Source organism: Ogataea haglerorum (genome assembly GCF_019207285.1).
Source record: "Ogataea haglerorum isolate 81-453-3 chromosome Unknown 81-453-3_NODE_4_length_651989_cov_98.092404, whole genome shotgun sequence".
NCBI classification, from domain to species: domain Eukaryota; kingdom Fungi; phylum Ascomycota; class Pichiomycetes; order Pichiales; family Pichiaceae; genus Ogataea; species Ogataea haglerorum.
In genome coordinates, this window is record NW_025065154.1 from 88,001 (window position 1) to 101,856 (window position 13,856).

At 47.1% G+C, this 13,856-nt stretch overlaps 11 protein-coding genes across 11 annotated transcripts; 4 read left to right on the plus strand and 7 right to left on the minus strand.

The window, feature by feature from the left end:
* Positions 1-23: 23 nt before the first annotated feature.
* KL911_001605 (uncharacterized protein) lies at positions 24-970 on the minus strand (the record flags this gene model as incomplete). Its single annotated transcript, XM_043196582.1, has 2 exons — positions 24-417; positions 630-970. The coding sequence occupies 2 exons, from the start codon at positions 968-970 to the stop codon at positions 24-26; spliced, it is 735 nt and encodes a 244-aa protein (XP_043055366.1).
* Positions 971-1,048: 78 nt separating this feature from the next.
* KL911_001606 (uncharacterized protein) lies at positions 1,049-1,777 on the minus strand (the record flags this gene model as incomplete). Its single annotated transcript, XM_043196583.1, has 1 exon — positions 1,049-1,777. The coding sequence occupies one exon, from the start codon at positions 1,775-1,777 to the stop codon at positions 1,049-1,051; it is 729 nt and encodes a 242-aa protein (XP_043055367.1).
* A 373-nt stretch (positions 1,778-2,150) lies between these two features.
* Positions 2,151-3,031, minus strand: KL911_001607 (uncharacterized protein; the record flags this gene model as incomplete). The annotated part of the gene is made up of 2 exons (XM_043196584.1): positions 2,151-2,423; positions 2,576-3,031. The coding sequence occupies 2 exons, from the start codon at positions 3,029-3,031 to the stop codon at positions 2,151-2,153; spliced, it is 729 nt and encodes a 242-aa protein (XP_043055368.1).
* A 415-nt stretch (positions 3,032-3,446) lies between these two features.
* Positions 3,447-4,238, minus strand: KL911_001608 (uncharacterized protein; the record flags this gene model as incomplete). Its single annotated transcript, XM_043196585.1, has 1 exon — positions 3,447-4,238. One exon carries the CDS (start codon positions 4,236-4,238, stop codon positions 3,447-3,449), a length of 792 nt encoding a protein of 263 aa, XP_043055369.1.
* A 497-nt stretch (positions 4,239-4,735) lies between these two features.
* Positions 4,736-5,844, plus strand: KL911_001609 (uncharacterized protein; the record flags this gene model as incomplete). Its single annotated transcript, XM_043196586.1, has 2 exons — positions 4,736-5,013; positions 5,079-5,844. 2 exons carry the CDS (start codon positions 4,736-4,738, stop codon positions 5,842-5,844), a joined length of 1,044 nt encoding a protein of 347 aa, XP_043055370.1.
* A 2-nt stretch (positions 5,845-5,846) lies between these two features.
* Positions 5,847-6,861, minus strand: KL911_001610 (uncharacterized protein; the record flags this gene model as incomplete). The annotated part of the gene is made up of 2 exons (XM_043196588.1): positions 5,847-6,729; positions 6,809-6,861. 2 exons carry the CDS (start codon positions 6,859-6,861, stop codon positions 5,847-5,849), a joined length of 936 nt encoding a protein of 311 aa, XP_043055371.1.
* Positions 6,862-6,976: 115 nt separating this feature from the next.
* KL911_001611 (uncharacterized protein) lies at positions 6,977-8,182 on the minus strand (the record flags this gene model as incomplete). Its single annotated transcript, XM_043196589.1, has 1 exon — positions 6,977-8,182. One exon carries the CDS (start codon positions 8,180-8,182, stop codon positions 6,977-6,979), a length of 1,206 nt encoding a protein of 401 aa, XP_043055372.1.
* A 115-nt stretch (positions 8,183-8,297) lies between these two features.
* On the plus strand, positions 8,298-10,568 carry KL911_001612 (uncharacterized protein; the record flags this gene model as incomplete). Its single annotated transcript, XM_043196590.1, has 1 exon — positions 8,298-10,568. One exon carries the CDS (start codon positions 8,298-8,300, stop codon positions 10,566-10,568), a length of 2,271 nt encoding a protein of 756 aa, XP_043055373.1.
* A 219-nt stretch (positions 10,569-10,787) lies between these two features.
* On the plus strand, positions 10,788-11,738 carry KL911_001613 (uncharacterized protein; the record flags this gene model as incomplete). Its single annotated transcript, XM_043196591.1, has 1 exon — positions 10,788-11,738. One exon carries the CDS (start codon positions 10,788-10,790, stop codon positions 11,736-11,738), a length of 951 nt encoding a protein of 316 aa, XP_043055374.1.
* Positions 11,739-11,754: 16 nt separating this feature from the next.
* On the plus strand, positions 11,755-12,566 carry KL911_001614 (uncharacterized protein; the record flags this gene model as incomplete). Its single annotated transcript, XM_043196592.1, has 2 exons — positions 11,755-11,773; positions 11,842-12,566. 2 exons carry the CDS (start codon positions 11,755-11,757, stop codon positions 12,564-12,566), a joined length of 744 nt encoding a protein of 247 aa, XP_043055375.1.
* A 28-nt stretch (positions 12,567-12,594) lies between these two features.
* Positions 12,595-13,791, minus strand: KL911_001615 (uncharacterized protein; the record flags this gene model as incomplete). The annotated part of the gene is made up of 1 exon (XM_043196593.1): positions 12,595-13,791. The coding sequence occupies one exon, from the start codon at positions 13,789-13,791 to the stop codon at positions 12,595-12,597; it is 1,197 nt and encodes a 398-aa protein (XP_043055376.1).
* Between the last annotated feature and the right edge of the window lie 65 nt (positions 13,792-13,856).

The following is a 13,856-nucleotide window of genomic DNA, read 5'->3' on the forward strand; positions in this document are numbered from 1 at the left end:
AATATGATCACGATGGAGAAAATCTAAGATGTTAGTAAATTCTGCATTACATCTGCACAGCCACGGCCGATAAGACTTACCGGTAGAACAAAGAGAGAAATGGCAAAAGCTGGTATGGCACCGTTTTGGAATCGCTCTGACCTGACAATCCGGTTGAACATGGTGCAATATCGAGCCATGCCGAAGGCAAGCGTCAAAAGAGCTGCCGCCAGGCTCAAAGCACCCAGAGGTTTTGCATAAGTTGTGGCTATATAGTAGTCGTGGCGCAGCATTTCTGGGTACTTTTCAAGGTTCAGAGGCTTTAACGGGTTGATAATTGCGTACTCGGCAAGGCGGACCACTCCGACTCCGAGCGACAGAAAGCTCATCGATGTCCGCAAATATGCAAGCATGGTGCGCTCATTGGACAGATGGTCTCTAGCCACAGCACCAGATGGACTTAAAACAGGGTATGGCATCAGTCAAATGTAAAAAAAATAAATTAGTGCTAAGCGGAAAAATCTAGCGAGGCTATTTTGTAGATCAGGTAAACATCGAGACCTATCATTAGGAAAAAGACTAGGGGAATAACGGTGCCATCAATTCCAAAGCGGTTGTAATAGGTCAAAGAGTAAGAATTTACCACGAACCTTCCGACGTTTGTGACAACGAATATGAGCCCGAAGCAAGACATAATCACGGTCCAAGGTCTCACAAGCGTCTCGTAGAAATTCTGGTCTTTTGCAAGTCGGCCATAGTCGGGCGTCGGACAGATCAGCTGCTCGATGATTGACCGTTTAAACAGCTGAATGGCACTTATGGAGACAGTAAAATAGTTCAGCGCGGTTCTGATGTACGCTAGCAGACCTCGTTCATTTGCCAAGTGGTCACGCACCGACGAGCCGGAGTTGTCGCTGCTGACTATGAGATGGAACTGGGGGGCTGGGTCCTGTGGCTCCTCCTCTTGGCTTGGTACATTTCGTGCAGACATAGAAAAATACTGTCTTGAATTTATTTTTAGATACTTATATGCCTTTTAATGCGCCACATATGCCATGCGATTATATGCTCACGAAGTGGAAACTGTGACAGTCCTGTACATGCGAAGGGTGCCAACAGTGCCTTTTGAAGTTAGCGAGCCGAGTCCCACAACTCCCTGCGACGGAGTGGCGGTGGTGGAAAACATGGATGAGAATTTCTGAGAGTAGGTTGTAGAGACGGTAGCCACCGAGTTATTTTCGGTGATAGTGACCCAGACGAAGGTTGGTGAGACGCTGGTGGTGGACGTGCTTTCGGTGTCTGTTCCAGTCTCAGACGTCAAGGACGTGGTAGGCGTGATCGTTGCGGTGTCGCTGGTGGTTGCCTCGGCTGTGGCTGGTGCGGTCGTCGATGTGACGGTCTCAGATGAAGATGTGGTCGGAGTGGTTGCTGCCGTCGGCGTAGTCGTCGGCGTAACATCAGTAGTGGTTGCTGGGGTTGCAGTTGGGGTGGAGGATGGAGTAGAAGTCGTAGATGGAGTTGCAGTCGGCGTTGTTGCATTTTCTGTTGGTGTAGTATCGGTTCCGATAGTGGCGGTTGTTGCAGCATTTGCTACGCCGGTGGTGGTGGAGGATGACGAGGAAGAGGTGGTGGTGGTGATGTCGGCAAGGACACCGAGCGCCAGGATCAGCAACAGCGCGAGTCTGCTGGTTCTCATCACCGAAATGTTATTTTTGTTACAAATCAAAAAACTCTCCTTCGATTTCTCTGTGTCACCGGTTTCAATGTACTGTGCCGGAATTTCTGCGTCGACCTGCATACAAGATTCGGACCTAAAAAAAAATTGCACTGTTGAAATAAAATGGGCACTCGCAGAACAACGGATCGTCGTTCTCTCAGATCTGGATTTTTGCAATATACAGCCCAATTACTGTCCACTCAACATACCCACACAAAATCGCAGCGGTTCTGCTGGGCACCACCTAAACCGATAAACGACGCGTTCCAAGCCGTCTCGCTTTTACACCGCTACGCCCTTTTCGTGTTTTTGCCAAGCTTTGGATAAACAGAAGAATCCAACAGAACAATTCGCGCGTATGCGAGAAGTTGCATTTTTCTAGAAATCTTTTTTTGTTTTACTTCAAATGACCTTTGAGATTTCACACACGGCAATCAATACGCATATATGCACGTTACACAGTTGGTAGTGTCTCGATCGCATATTCTAGCGATTCAGCCAGATCGTGGCAGTCGCGCATTGTTAGCAAGGTACTACCAATAACGATATCGCCTTCGACAGTCACCAGATCTCCGACTTGGTACGTAAAATACTCTCTAATTTCAGTAATGTTGTCGCTGAATCGGGTAACCAGATACAGAATATCTCGATAATTTTCCTTTGGTGCGGTGGCTCCCGTAAAGTTATTGATATGATCCAAAGCTATCAGACACCATTGGACAATCATCTACAGAGGCAGGAAAGTCCACCGAGCGCGTCAGCCAACCGTGTTCCACCACAGCTCCAAGCAGGGAATAGTATAGAAAATCAGTTGAAAACCACGTCCGTTCGGGCGTCTTCCGCAAGAGCTGGATATGTTCGGCATCAGCAAAATAAAACGATTTTTGCCGTAAATGCCAGCGTCATTTTTTCGATACACATCGCATTCAGTTCCATAATCTCGTGCAGGCCCCATATGAGCCGGTTCACAGCCTCCTGCAGAACCCGCACAAACAAGATAATAATGATCATAGATAGTACAAGCAATCCCAATGGCTCGAGCCTTGTTCTCTCATTACGAAATTGTGCTGATTGAGAAGACGCGTACTTGTTAAAGAAAACTCTGACAAACGTGCACAGAAGACCCAGTGCTGACTTGACCAGCGAGGCAGTGGTCGAAGCAGACCTGGTGAAAAATACAATTGCATCCTTGGAAGCAAGCAGAACAACGTTAGTGACAGTGTTGACTTTTACTGCTAGACCAACAATCGCCTCATTCTCCTCGTCGAAACCTACCATTTGCCCCTGGTTTCGTAAACTGGAAATCGACCTCTGAATTGCTCGTACCGTAGGCATCTAGCATCGACATATGAATTTCCGATCCAGCAGCCTGTCGACTGCAATATACCGCTCTATCATTTCATTTTGCTCTAAATAGAACTTCACTGCTTGCTAGTTCTTCAATTTCTTCAGTCCACCCTTCTGTGTCTCAGTGGATTTTGGAGGTTCACGGCTGGAACTGGCGTCGTTGCTTCGTCTGAGCCGACCGAGAACGACTTGGCTCTGTCAGTTAATTGCCCTTTAGGAGAAGCGCTGGAACGTCCGCTTGAAGAAGGCAGCGAGACTACAGACCCAGTGCGTCAGTCGGCGTTTGCTCAATATCCAAGGTCGAGTATGACGGACGGAACGAATAAACGGGTTTGTCGCTGGTCATTGCTCGCGTAAAGACTAGCTTAGCTACCTCTAAATACATAATGCACTATTTTTTTCATCACATCCGTGCCCCAGATTGGCGGGTCATCTCATCCAGAAGCACAGGTCCATGGAACTCAGGATCTTGAATGCGATCCAGGCACCATTTGGCCACTGTCTGGGTACTGACGGGCGGTCTTATCACGCCGTCTAGAACATGGCCAAGCACAGTCTCGTTTGCGCGTGCGGCAGCAAGGAGCAGATCTTTGAGTTTGGTGCGGCTATCGCCGCCGGCATGCTCATCATACATGAATCCGGGGCGAAGCAAGATCGGTCTGAGTGCGGGCTGCATCTGGTAGAGCTCATATTCGGTTTTCCGTTTCGACTCGATATAGCCCAACGGCACACCAGGAAATCCACGATCTGCAGAAACGTACGCGAAAGCAGGCTTCGACTTGTTGACCTCCAGCAGAGTTTCTGCAAGCACGATGGCACTCTCGTGGTTCACCTTGTCGTAGGTGTTGAAAACCGATTTTTTCATGGGGTTTGCTGTTTTGAAGAACGACAGAATCTCTCCAAGAACGTCGTCATTCGATTGCACCACTTTCTTGTAGTTTGGGTTCTCAAGTAATATTCCTATGGAATGAACAACCGCATTGGCATCAGAGAGGAGATCCTTGTATGTGTGGGGCTTGAAGATGTCGCCCTTGACCCACTCTACTTTCTCTGGCCACTCTTCGACGGGGAGCAATTGACGAGGCCGCGAACCGGAAGAAGTCACAGAGACCACTTTGAGGCCTCTCTCAACGGCAGCCTCACATATGCGCTTTCCCAGGAATCCGCTTCCTCCAAAGACAACAAGTTTTGACATAAATATATTGTATCGATGCACCCCCAGAATATTGTCAGTAAGAAACTTACCCTGCCCACACCAAGCACGACCTTTTTTATACTTCCAAAAAATTTTCACTTGATTTTTTCATCTTCGTATTATCACACAGAAATGGTATGTATGATACAACAGCACGAGGGAAAGGACGGCCAGGACACAAGCTGCACATTTGTCTATGCGAGAGAGACAACATGAGAGAACATTTGACCGAAAAAGGGGCCCAGGAGACGGTTTTCACGGGGCCAGAGAGCCGCACAAACTTCAATAATTAGCAACAGCGAGTGGACTACCAGCACAGATGGTACCGACCAGCAGCATCAGATGCGCCATCAGAATGCTGCTGTGAAATTTGGTGCGATTTCGTTCATGTGCCCCTTCTAAGTCCCTCTTTTCGGTGAGCAGTGCGCGTTAACTTGGGCATCTCGTATTGGTTCGCACTCATCCACTCCACTGCTAGCGCACTGTGGTACCGTTGTATGGAGACAGTGTTGTGGCAGTTCTATCTTTTGTTGCCCCTCGCAAGTTTGGCTATAATCTTGTTGTCGCCTGGCCTATTTCCTGGCACTTCCCAACTAACCATTCAGGACACCAAAACTCCAGTCACTCTTGCTAAAGTCATCAAGGTTCTTGGAAGAACCGGTTCTAGAGGTGGTGTCACCCAAGTCAGAGTCGAGTTCTTGGACGACACTTCCAGAACCATCGTCAGAAACGTCAAGGGTCCAGTCAGAGAAAACGACATCTTGTGCTTGATGGAGTCCGAGAGAGAGGCTCGTCGTCTGAGATAAGGATATACAAGTTAATATAACCACACTGTATCAGACACTGTAGCAGTCACACGCGACCTCGGTCACGTGACCAAAACTGGTTCCAGGATTCCCCAAGTTTTAGTGATCTGGTAATTAATTTGAACAATTTACTCTTGCCAAGAATGTCGTTAATGCCCGATAAAGATAGTATTTATGTCGACGTGGAGGAGTGCAATACTGCAGACTGTGCCTCCAAGTTTGAGAAGACCATCGACGCACGCGAGGGCCGCAAATACCAATTGTTCAACAGGAAAACCGGTGCACGTTTGGTTGCTGGCTGTGTTGTACTGAATTCCGACCACTCAAAAGTGCTGATGGTCTCCTCTACTAAACACAAGGACCGCTGGATCTTACCTAAAGGCGGAATTGAGTCCGATGAGATGGACAGCTTCCGCAAAACGGCGTCGCGCGAGACTTGGGAAGAGGCGGGGGCTGTGGGGAAGATTCTCGGCAAGCTGCCGGTTGCTGAAGACCTACGGTACCGCAAGAACTCTAAGAATATACCGACCACGATCGAAAACGAAAAGATACCTCGGAGTGAGTTTCATTTCTATGAGATGGAGATTCAAGAGCTGTGTGAGAAATGGCCCGAAATGGAGAACCGTAGTAGAAAATGGTGCACATATCAGGAAGCAAAACATGAGCTTCTCAAGGCAAAACGGTATGAACTAGCAGAGGTGCTAGGCGAGTCCCGTATTCGCAAGGACTGCACGAACGTGAAGTTTGATGAACACTCAAACGTGTTGCTCGATAAAGAACCGGCAAAGGACACTTATTAGGTTTATTTGCCACCTCCTAAAAGCCCTGACATCATCTCCTGTAACATGTTTGCACTTTTTTGCACGATAGAGACGCCGAAATACGATTCCCCGATAGCATTCACTTTCAGAGCCAGATTGTTTCTTTCCAGCAGCTGGAAGTATCTGTTAACAAGCAACTTGAAGTTTCCAGCGTTTTCGCCGGTGGCACGCTCGCAGATCTCGATCAGTAATTGTAGAAAATTCACCAGCCCGTAACAGTCTTGCAGATCGTTATCTGTGCCCAGTTCCAGAATTTGCAACTCGCCGCTCTGCTGGAAGGAAAACAGACCTGATCTATCGCTTGTTTTAAGCTTTGATATCATATCGGCGACGGACTTTCTAGCCAGCTTCAAGTTTCCAAAAGTAACGTATGGGATCACTAATCTCGCAAGATAATTACCGAAAGTGTTAGGCTGATCAAGCAAATATGCACCAAATTCTAGGTCGACAAGCATCTGCAAGCTCTCAGGCGTTCCACTAACGAGCAGGTAGTGCTCGCTAGCATTGATCTGGTCCACGGAGCCACTGTAGTATAGCTTAGAGCCAATGACAAAGCTGAGAGCTGGGAATCCGCCTTCTGATCCGCTCTTCTTCACAGCAAATTTGGACACTTCCTTGGCAAGATTCAAAACGTTTGGGTCCTCGTCAGGAATGACATTGATGAGTTCAATCAATTTACTCAGGTCATGTGCTTTGAATTCTTCCACCGACTTATTTTCCTTTTCAAACACTTCAATCATGTAAAGAACAAGATCACATGCTTCGTCGTATCTCTTGAACTCCATCAAAATTTTGGAACTTTGGTAGAGCAGCTCAACGGCCGAGCCGTAATTTAGAGAATTGACGTGTCTGTTGATAATCGCCCTCATCGTCTGCTGAGCCTCGTAGTAGGACCCATTTGAGATTCTATGCTGTTAGAGCAACCATCATAGCTAAAACATACCTCTCCTTGAACCGTGCCAAGGATTTTTGCAATTTTCCGTGACTAGCGTCCATCGATTTTATTGTACACTGATCAGTCTCTAAACTCGTATTTTTTCTTAGTGAATTTTAATTTCTAGGATTGTGCGGTGCGGTGCATGCTTGTCATAATAAAATGCGAAACACCTGATTATTGGTAGTAGATTCCCTCCCAAAATCCGGTAGCCTCGCCGCCCATGCTGAACCACTGGTCCTCGGGATCGCCAAAAAACCTAGCTCGGCACTGTACATCCCTGCTCTGAGGTGTACTGGTGAATAGTTTGGAGAATATAACCACTATAGGGGGCAGTGACAGTTCTGAATTGTTTGGCACGAATTGCCGCTTGTTCAGATTGCTTTTCTCCAAACCAGGAAGCCACCATCGAAGTCTAGGGATCGAGAGGTTGCAAAGCTTGATGATGCGCAAATTCTTCATCGGACAGGCCGCGAATCGGTTCAAGAAAATCAGCGTGGCATCAAGTCCTCGAACGTCAATTGAATAGATAGTGGACGCATTCTGGTGGATCAGTAGGGCCATTATCTCGCCGCAGAATTTAAGGTTTGGTTGCTTCTTGATACTTCTATGATCCTGCTCAAACTTCTCCCGTATCAAATCTGAAAACGTGCTTTCTTCCATGAGGTACCTGCTGGGTACTTTCATCACAAGTCTACTTTTCAGTTTGCCGTAGATCATCGGCTCCTTGATGGTTGAATGCAATGCCAGAGTCTTTAGACCCCTGCATTTTATCTCGGGCAATTTTGTCTCCTTGGCATTAAATTTGGGATTTGCGACATTGATATTAATGTGGAGGCCCTTCAACGTATTTGGAAGAGCTTCCAGAAGGTCTCTCAAAAATGTAAAGCTCCCAATGTCCACTTTTAAATATCTTAAGTTTACAAATTTTGGTAGCACCGATATCAAGGAGCTGGGGATCTCGCTGTAATCCGCCTTCCGATTAGAGTGCTTGTCACGCCTGTGGTAGTTTCTCGACCTTTCTTGGCTTCGCTCAAACTCCTTGATCGACACATTATTTTTCAGTTGAAATACCTTCACCTCGGCGTAGATTTCTGAGTTATTCGACATGTGTTGCAATAAATTCCATGTTGTCTGGAGATTCCTGTTGTACCGGAAGCGATGACTGCCACCGGTATATTGCAACCTGACTGGCTTGAGACGGAACAAAGTCAGATGACATTTGTGATAGATAGTCTGGCAGCTCAACAGAAAGGGGATGTAGTCAAAAGATTCAATGTAGCCCAGGACTTTATCTAATAATTCTTTGGGCAGATCTGCAAGCGTTATACCGTTGGAGCATCCATTCAAGAACCCGTCTAGCTGTGGGGCCGGGGAAACCATTTCCAGAGCGCCGAGTAGTGATCAAATTATTTTTATCCTTCACGCTGCCCCGTTGTAAACTGGCTGTGCTCCTCTGTATTTTGGTTTTCCCTGCGCTCCAAAAAACTATTAAATCATGTCTTCTCTTCAGCTGATCGATGAGAACAAAACCTTCAATGAGCGTTTGTTGCCCTATATTCAGCAATACTATGATGGAAAGGACGGCAATGGCCTTAATTACCACATAGTGGCCGTTTTTGGGTCCCAATCAACAGGTAAGTCAACCTTGTTGAATCGTCTTTTTGGCACTGAGTTCGAGGTCATGGACGAGGCGAAAAGACAACAAACTACAAAGGGCATTTGGATATCCCATGCAAAATACATAGCGTCTTCCACTGCCGAGTCTGGGCGCACTGAAAACAAAAATCATGTGTTTGTTCTTGATGTCGAGGGAGTGGATGGAAGAGAGAAAGCAGATGATAAGGACTTTGAGCGTAAGTCTGCTCTCTTTGCGCTCTCTACGTCCGAGATACTGATAGTCAATATCTGGGAACACCAAGTCGGACTCTATCAGGGTGCCAACATGGAACTCTTGAAAACTGTTTTTGAAGTCAACTTGAGCCTTTTCCACACAAACAGACAGAAGTGCTTGTTGCTGTTTGTGGTGCGTGATTTCACAGGTGTCACGCCACTGGAGAATCTTGAAGAGAATCTCAAAACGGACTTGAGTAAGATCTGGGAGAGTTTGAGCAGGCCGGAAAATTGTGAAGGTCTCAAGATAACTGATTTCTTCGACCTCGGGTTCGTTAGCATTTCCCACAAATATTTCCAGACAGAGAGGTTTGAGGAAGACATCCGCTTGCTGGGCGATAAGTTTGCGTCTGATTCTCTTTTCAAGCAGGAATACCACAGAAATATTCCTATAGACGCTTGGACCATCTATATGGACCAAATCTGGCAGCAGATTGAGCTAAATAAGGATCTTGATCTTCCGACACAACAGATACTGGTTGCAAGATTTAGGTGCGATGAAATAATGCAACAGGCATACGACATTTTCGAGGAGCAGTACCAAATGGTTGATTTTGGGGAACTGGAGGATTCGCAACTTTTTGCCGACGCTTTGAAACAGTTGCGCGCCGAAGCCCTCGCACCGTATGATAGTTCTGCTTCAAGATATCATCAGAGCGTGTACCTTGAGCGCAGAGAGCAACTAATCAAGAAAGTTGATCAGAGACTAATGGAGACGAACTCGCAAAGACTGAATTCTGTGATCAAGAAGCTTGTTAGCGTATTCACCGAACAAGTCCAGATTGCAAAGAGAAAGCACGACGCAAAGTTCAGTGACATATTAGCAGCTCAAGCTGCAGCCATTGTGACTCAATTCCGCGAGGACGCCACTAAGTGTATTTTTGATCATTCTCGTGAGCTGGAACAGCTGGAGAGAGAACTAAGCGATATCAGTGAGCAATTGAGGCGCAAAGAGAAGAATCTCTTACTGTCACGACTGGCCAAGAGGTTTCAAACACAGTTCAAGGAGAAGTTGTCAGAAATCACTGGCAACCCATCAATAGATCTTTGGGATAGAGTCTTGAATGAGTTCAGTCAGATTTCACAGAGCCTAGAGTCGAAATATGTCTCTGGTGATTTATATGATTATCAGCTCGGAATGACAGAACAAGAAAACAAGAATACACACATCGAATTACTGCAGTCATTCTGGACAAAGTTCAAAGACATCGTTCATGATTTTGTGACGGAAGACACAGTCTCGCGTATTCTCCGAAACAAATTTGAAGATCTTTTCAGATACGACGATAATGACGTGCCAAGGGTGTGGCTAAATACACTAGAGATTGACCAGCAGTATAACAAAGCGAGAGACACGGTCCTGAGTCTGCTACCTGTTTTTAGCAAGATGGTATTGACTAAAACCAATGAGGAAATTGTTCCCCCTGTGAACATTTCCACTACTGACTCCGAGGAGTTGGATGACGATGATAAGGAAACCACGTTTGCCGAGCTTTTGTCGGCCAAGCAACAGAACGGAGTGCTGTCCAGGGTCAAAAAAGAGATGGATGCCATTTACATAGAAGCCAAGCGTTCGGTTATGGCCAACACCACCTCGATTCCTTTCTGGATGTATGCCTTGGTTCTTGTTTTGGGGTGGAATGAGCTTATGGCTGTTCTCCGTAACCCATTGTTGTTTATGCTGATCATCATCCTTGCTACAACGGCTTATTTTGCTCACTATATGGGCCTGCTACGTCCAATGCTGAGTGTTGCAGGGGCCACCTTGACACACACCAAGACGGTGGCCAAACAAAAATTGCGGGAGCTCGTTGAGGATGCCGAGTCTGCAAAGACAGATGTGAAGGCAGAGGTCAAGGAGGCAAAAGCCGGATAATATGTGTACTAAAAAAAGTTTAAAAAAATGTTTCTCCCTCACCAGGACTTGAACCTGGAGCCTTCCGGTTCGTAGCCGAACGCGATAACCATTACGCTATAAGGGAAGAAACTATCCTATTTATTCGGGGTCCCATTAAGTGCCACTTGATATTTTGACGTAAATTCACTTCTGCCTGTTCATATTTTGATCCTTTCAACAGATGTGTTTATCCATCATATGTTCGAGTTATTAGAAGAGCAACTCGTGCGGTCAAGCGACACATCCTTCCACTACACGCATTATCGAGATGTTCCAAGTCTTTTGCCGACGTCCAAGCTGCCTCTTATGAAACCATGTCCTAGAAGGGAGTATTTGGATAAACATAATTTATTTACCACCGACTTGTTAAGTTTCTTCGGAATTTATATACACACGCCTACTGGGCTTCTCATATGTGCTTGTAAGGACAAGAAGTCGTTTGCCTTAAGACTCGACCGATATGAGCTTCAGGATGTCATAAACCGATCCGAAAGAAACGCTCTCCTGTTGTCCAGCAAGCAGAGGGAAGGAGTACATTATATCAATTATACCAATCGGCCAGGGTTCAAATTCAGCAGGCCGCACGTTGTGGTATGGTCTGATTTGCAGGAGGAAATCACCCTGGAATGCTCGAAAAGAGGATTCAAAGTTGTCTACGAGGTATCAACAGCCGACTTCAAGAACATCTTTCCGTTGTTGCCTGTTTACCTAGGAATCCGAGAGAAGGGCGCAGATCGCGCTTTGGACCTGTCTCAAAGCGAGTATGTTCAGTATCTGACAGACGGTGAACATAAAATCATTCTGTTTCAGCGACTCTACTCGGTGCAAGAACGAGTGACTTTCCAGCTGGATGGCTTGTTGCCCAATGTATCCAATGCTGTCACGGACTACGTGGAGACTAAACACCAAGGTGACGTTGCCACCTTTATCATCGAGTGGTATCGACTGCAGCTGAATAAGAACGTCAACTATGAAGACGACGAGCCGCAAGAAGCAAGATCCGACTTGGCTGACTTCTACGGGATCTTCCCGGAGGTTCTTGGGGACAGTTCAACGGAGGCCAAAGAGAACGCCGTCAACTCAGAGGACGAAATTGAAATCACTCGCGTGCAACTTTCCAGTGATGACCGGGTAAGCAAAAGTGATTAAGGTGGTGGAAAATTGTATGTCTGGGATTCCGATAGGTATGTCCTCTATTGAAATACCAGAGCCGCATGGCTCGTTGATGCTAGCATGGCAGGTCAAGAGTGAGTGTTCGGAACCAACTTGCTAACCTCAGACAAGCATGTGCTTGTTGTAGGCGCTGGAGACGTTGCATTATCCAGGGTGAATCATTTATTGCAGGCCGATGCACAGATAACAGTGGTGGCTCCCGACATCCATCCGTTGATCCGAAAGTACTCTGAACTAGGACTATTAAAAGTGATAGAACGCGAGTTTGAAATGGGAGATCTCGAGATGTACCAAGAACCAGGAGATATCAGCAAGCTGGATATCAACCACGATCGTGAAGAGATAGAGCGCCTTTCGAGCAGTAGATTTGCGATGGTGCTTACTTGTCTCAACAGCTACGACCTGAGCTTGCAAATTTACTACCGCTGCCGGCAGCTGGGTCTGAACGTTAATCTTGCTGATAAGCCTGAAAACTGTGATTTTTATTTTGGCTCTACCTATAGACAGGGTCCGTTACAAATCATGATCAGCTCCAACGGCAATTCGCCCCGGTTCACCAACAGACTAAAAGAACATAAGATCAAACCCGTGTTTGAACAACTGGACATCCGGAAGGCAATAGAGAATCTTGCCTATCTGCGAACAACGCTGCGCACCAAGATTCACCCTGGTGAGTCGCCGGAAGTGATAAAGAACCGCATGGAGTGGAATAAAAAGATCACTGATTCGTATTCTATCGAGGAATGGACACAAATGGACAAAGCCCAAATTGACAGCATCTTAGCAAACTATGCTAGTGTATAATCCATCAGACTGTCTTTTTTTGTTTCTTCTACATGTCATCTGTCTTTTCCGGAGGCAACATAGAAGCGTAATGCGGCACGTACATGTATTGGCCGTTCTGGTCGATATATGGAGACTCTGCCGCGTATGGATCGTAGAACATTGGAGCCATGCCAGGCATCATCATGCCTGGTGTTTGTGGGGGTCCTTGGGCGGGTGGCTGGTGTTGAGGCATCCCGGCGGCAAGCGCAGGAGCTGTCAGCAAGTGGTTTCTGTTGGATCTTCCCCAGCTGAGTCTTACTCTTGAGCCGTCAATCACGTATCCCTGAAGCTGCTCTATTGCCCGTTCGGCGTCTGCGCGCTGCGTAAACTTGACGAAACCACAGCCTTTTCCCGGCGGCACTTTCACGTGGACAATCTGGCCGTACGGCTCAAAAATCGAAAGTAGAGTCGCTTCGGAAATACTGCTTGACAGTCCACCAACGAAGACGGTGGTGTTTGTAGGATCGGAATAAGCGGGAGGCGGTTGGGGCGCGGCATAGTAGCCAATGGGAGGCAGTCCTGGAGCGTGGTAAGGATCGAGTTCGATTGGGATCTGGTGGTGTTTCCGGAATTGTTGGTTTTGGTGTTTCGGAGTGGCCAGAGCCACGCGGATGAGTCGTCCGTCCAGCCACTTGCCGTTCATCTCGACAAGAGCCCTTTGCCGGTCCTCGTCGCTCGAGAATCGCACAAAGCCAAAGCATCGTGACAAGCCGGTGGCAGGGTCAGTCATGACTCGCACTGTTTTCACTGTGCTGAAATGCGTCTGGAAAAGCGCCAGCAGGTGTGCCTCTGTGGTTGCGGGGGATAGGTCTCCCACGAAAAGCGAGTATTCAGGGGTCTGGGCGATCTGTGAGTTAAGGGTCGCGGCAGATGCCCAATTGAGGCGGAAAAGTTTATCTGTTGTGTTTGGAATGATCGTTCCGTTGAGCTTCAACGCCTCTTTTGCGTCTTCGGGTGTCTCAAACTCAACAAAACAGTATCCGGAGTGCGCCAATTGGTGCACGAGGGCATTATGGCGGGGCTTTATAACTTTGACGAGAACACGTTTATTTGTTTTGGCCCACACGTCGGTGATAAATTCCTCGTTCCACCAGGGCTCGATATCGCCCATCCAAAGTGTGCGCGAGGGAACTGTATTTGCGGGATTTTCTGGCGGATCGGGTAGTGTCACTGGGGAATCAGATTGCGCGGCAGGATCGGTCATGTATTGGAGGCAGAATTTTGACAATTATAAACAATTGGAAGGAACTAAATTAAGATGACTTTACG